Below are 4,320 nucleotides of genomic sequence, written 5' to 3'. Positions count from 1 at the left end.
GGCTCTTTCTCAGTTAAATCTTTATACAATGCAATCCTCCATTCTGATTTACCAGTTGATAATAATAAGAAAATTTGGAAGATGAAGATACCATTAAAAATCAAGATTTTTGGATGGTACCTTCGTCGAGGAGTTATTCTTACTAAAGATAATCTTGTTAAGCGGAATTGGCATGGAAATTCACGGTGTGTTTTCTGTCATCATGACGAAACCATCAAACACCTATTCTTCCAGTGCAGTTTTGCGAAATCTATATGGTCAGTCATCCAAGTAGCGTCTACCCTGTATCCCCCGACTAGTGTGGCAAATGTCTTTGGCAATTGGCTTCATGGTGTTGATTCAAGGTTTAAGTTGCTTCTTAGGGTGGGGGCGCTTGCAGTTATCTGGGCGCTATGGCTATGTAGAAATGACAAGATTTTTAACGATAAAAACTGTTCTTTGTTGCAGGTCATCTACAGATGTACAGGTATTCTCCGTTCGTGGTTACCTCTTCAGCGGGCGGAGAACCGAAACCTATTTACGGAGGTCTGTACACGGTTGGAGGCTACGGCGAGGGATACTTTTTTCCGACATGGGTGGCAGCATAGTCTAAGGATTGAAGCTCCACACTCGTCTTAGGCGTTATATAGTTTATCGTCTCGATATGTATTTCGCCTTTTTACTTTTATTGCTCGTTCTGGACATTTGAAACAGCTGTGTGCATCCTGGTTATGCAGAGGTTGGATGTAATTGCTTGCCAAAGTAATAAAACATCCTTTATCGAAAAAAATACACACCTTATTTCTTCTTGTGCAATATAGTTAATTATACGCGGCCAACTAACATGCATGCATGTTTGCATCCTTAGTTGAGTTATTCACTGATACCATAGTCCATAGATATGTGATTGAACATCTGATTGGAGGCTCAGTTTACGCTGCCGAGGCAAGGAAATGGCTACCGCCAACATTGCGGTGGAACTTGGAGACGGCGCAATCAGTGGAGAAGAGCCCGCCAGATGAGAGGTACTTTGGCGCCCCACCCATGATTGGCATCTTGGCGGTGACGTTCATCTTGTTGATGTAGTCCATCCGGTAGGTCTGGGCAAGGACACCATCGACGTTGTTCGTGAGAGAATGGAACTTAAAACGGAGGTCAAGGTGCACGAGGCTGTCCTTCATGGTCTTGCCATAGTTGTGGATCTTCGAGTCCTCGTCGCTGATAGGCACCGCGCTGGCCGAGATGCTAAACACACCGGCAAGGTCCACCTTGACAGAGTTAACATTGTCTATGCGCTTCACGGATAGATCGGGGAGGACCTTGGACACCCACCGAGCGTTGTTGACGGTGTCTACTTTTACAGGCTCGCCGTCGAGGGTGATCTCGATGTGGTCATCATCCTCGTCCCACTCGACGGCCTTGCGAGCGCCGACGTAGAGGCGGTGGTCGCCGAAGGTGATGCCGAGTGCTTGTATCCACGTGAAGGTACGGTCGTTGGAGGGGTTGTGGTTGCCGATGAAGTGGGCGTTGATGTGGAGATTGGTGTCAGAGACGAGGCAGAAGTCCTGGTCCCTCCTACCGTGGAAGTAGAAGGTGATGCCGTCGCCGCCTGTGAAGCTAGGGTCACCACACGATGTTCCCGGGAATACTACACACCCTGGATAGAAGTGGTATCAGAATCAATCGAGATAACTAATTAAGCAATGTCCTGATGTGTGCATGCTTGCATGGATGGATGGATGGTGGTGAACCAAGGAACATACTGCATGTCGTCTCGCAATCGCTGCAAGACATGTAGCAGGACTTGGGGCAGAGATCCGGGCACTGCGCGATGCACTTTTTACCCCAGTCATCGTCACATGTATAGATTTTGTTTGGCTTGCTGTAGTCAGCGCGGTAGGGCTGGCCGTTTGCGTAGGATTTTACCTCGGTTCGAGGATGACCGTCTTCATAGGTCCAGTAATTGTCAGGGGGAGGAGGAGGAGGGTCGTATCCGCCCCCGCCGCCCCAGGGATCGTCCCCATTCCCGGGATTGGGAGGAGGAGGAGTGTTGTCCTCATTCCGGGGAGAAGGCGGTGGCTGACCCATGGCGCCTAGCGCAAGCGCCACCACTAGGAGGCAGCACCAGCCTAGCCGAGCCGCCACCGCCACGCCATTGCACCTGGCCATTACCTTTGCCAATCACTGGTGAACGGATCGATCGAGATGATCTAAGCTTCAGTGTGTGTATATGGATGACTTGTACTGTGCTGACCACAGCTTCTTATAGGCGATGGATGGCTCTGACTTTGTGAAATAAAGGGGCTAAAGTAGAGGTCAAGTGACTTAGTTTTGGCAAGTGGCGTAGGGGAGGAAAAGATACTCACAGATTGCAGGAACATTATGACCAAGTCAGTGTCGTCCAGTTGACATTAGCTATACCTATAGGCTATACATAATGAATATGTAAACAGTCTTACAATATGCAAAATTATGCATCTGTCCATGTCGGCTTCTGGATCCTCATTATCCATGAAGTGATGCAGTATGAAGAGCGTAACCAGCTGTAAAGCCCGACGCCATGTCGGCATATCGCTGCTTCTTCGGATCACGTCGTCAACCATGTCCTACGCAGATGCGTTGAAGCCATTAGGCCCTATTACTTTTTAAAATAGCAGCCTCTATCACGAGGAGCCAAGTCATTTAAATTTTCTACAAAACAAAAAAGCCCTAGAAAAATTATAATCAATAATTTATATCATCTAAAAATATGGCAAGAAATTCAGTAATACAAACTTGTACTTAACAATCATGATGATTGTAGTAATAAAATTAGTGCATATGCATATTTCATAAGTAGGTCTAACTTTTAAATTTAAATGTTAAAATATTTGGGTTTGGCGGAGAAATAACGCTATTTTTAGCCATATTTAGCGTTCTAGCGCCATTCAGAAAGCTGTTAGCGAGTGATTCTATTTAGCGCTGAAAGTGCTTATTTTTAGAAGGAGTGTTGTGAATCCTCTATAGCATCGCTAGCGCGCTGTTTAAAACTTCGGTTAGGAATGAGCATGCTATTTTTCCAAGTAACTCAAACCGGTTGTGAATTTGGTCATGTCAACTAGATGTATTCGGAAGTGGAGCTCGTTCCTGGCTAGTATCAGCTTGCTTTGTTGCCTCTGCCCCCAACCCTAACCCTCCGCCCCCAACCCTCCGCCGCCGCCGCCGCCGGTAGCGCCGCCGGGGAAAAGTCCCTCGGGGTGTGGCGGCGGCGGGGGCCCTTCCTTGTCGCCGCGTGGAGATCGGCGGCCGGATCCCCACCTCCGCGATGCTTGGCGGAGCAGACGCGCATGTGATGGGCGATGGCGGCGGCGGCCCTCCTCCCGTCGGCTGTCCCCTGGCGGACCGGTCGGCGCGGGTGGGATGGGCGGCGCTGCGGTCTCCCTCTTCTCGTCGGCTTCCCGCAGCACTCCGGCAGGGGTTGGTGGTGGGCGGCGGCCAGACCCTCGGTCTGCGCCATGCCATCCACCCCCGCCTCTCGTTGGTGCGTGGAGGCGATCTCGGGCATCTTCCGCGACACGAGGGCGCCCGGGGCAGCAACATTGGGTTTGACGGAGGAGGTGGCCTCTTCTTCGCCGGAGAGGGTCGGCCTGCGGTTGGTGGTGGTGGATTTTTGATCTATCATCGCCATCCGGCGGTGAGATGGAGGTGCATGGAAGCCGGCGATGGTGTCGCCGGTGGAGGGTTGGGTTGGCCAGCCCGGGATGGTCGCCGACGTGGGGGTCCGGCCTGAATAAAGGCGGCCGTCCTAGGGCCTCTCTTGCATGAAGAGGAGGAACTACCGGAGGCCTGGACTCGTGATCTGGCCGGAGGGTTGAGTTCCGGAAGGCTCCGCCGGCGAATGTAACAGTGCTTTGCCTGAGTTTGCTGGATCGGAGGTATTCGGTCGTGCGCACCCATGCGTTTATTCCGACCGTTTGGTTCTGGAGGGAGCGGCGCGAAGCTCTTTTTCTGTGTTGACATCAAGTGACTATGGATCCATGATGAAAGTCGGAAGAAGAGAATTTCATGAAGGCCGGAGGGGAGGACTAGCTAAGGGAGGTTCAAGTCTCCGCGCTGTTGAGGGGCTTGCTTGGTGTCCGGGCTTCACAGCAGCGGTATGAAAGTGGGGGCGACAACACATGTGAAGCGCAGAGTCCTACCTTTCAGGGTGAAAACCCAAGGTCTGGCCTTAACTGGTTGTGCCTGGCAGTGACCTTGGTGGAGGCATTGTTTTGAGAGTTGGGACTATCTTCAGGGTGAAAACCTAAGATCTTTGATCGGGCGACGACGGTGTTGGAGCACTGTTCCCTTCTTGGAGGCGTC

General features: G+C 51.1%; 1 protein-coding gene across 1 annotated transcript; it reads right to left on the bottom strand.

Moving 5' to 3' along the window:
* Positions 1-595: 595 nt before the first annotated feature.
* LOC127298345 (uncharacterized) lies at positions 596-2,194 on the bottom strand. The gene is made up of 2 exons (XM_051328231.2): positions 1,743-2,194; positions 596-1,636 (listed from the first exon to the last, which is right to left on the bottom strand). The coding sequence occupies exons 1-2, from the start codon at positions 2,146-2,148 to the stop codon at positions 912-914; spliced, it is 1,131 nt and encodes a 376-aa protein (XP_051184191.1). The 5' UTR covers positions 2,149-2,194; the 3' UTR covers positions 596-911.
* Between the last annotated feature and the right edge of the window lie 2,126 nt (positions 2,195-4,320).

The sequence above is a fragment of the Lolium perenne genome, chromosome 5 (assembly GCF_019359855.2).
Source record: "Lolium perenne isolate Kyuss_39 chromosome 5, Kyuss_2.0, whole genome shotgun sequence".
Classification (NCBI taxonomy): domain Eukaryota; kingdom Viridiplantae; phylum Streptophyta; class Magnoliopsida; order Poales; family Poaceae; genus Lolium; species Lolium perenne.
This window is presented reverse-complemented; position numbering and strand designations above follow the sequence as displayed.

Bases quoted from the DNA above. Each gene is read 5' to 3' on its own strand.
- LOC127298345 (XM_051328231.2), bottom strand. From the start codon at position 2,148: ATGGCCAGGTGCAATGGCGTGGCGGTGGCGGCTCGGCTAGGCTGGTGC. The intron at 1,637-1,742 runs GTATGTTCCTTG...ACTTCTATCCAG, and splicing joins CGATTGCGAGACGACATGCA to GGTGTGTAGTATTCCCGGGA.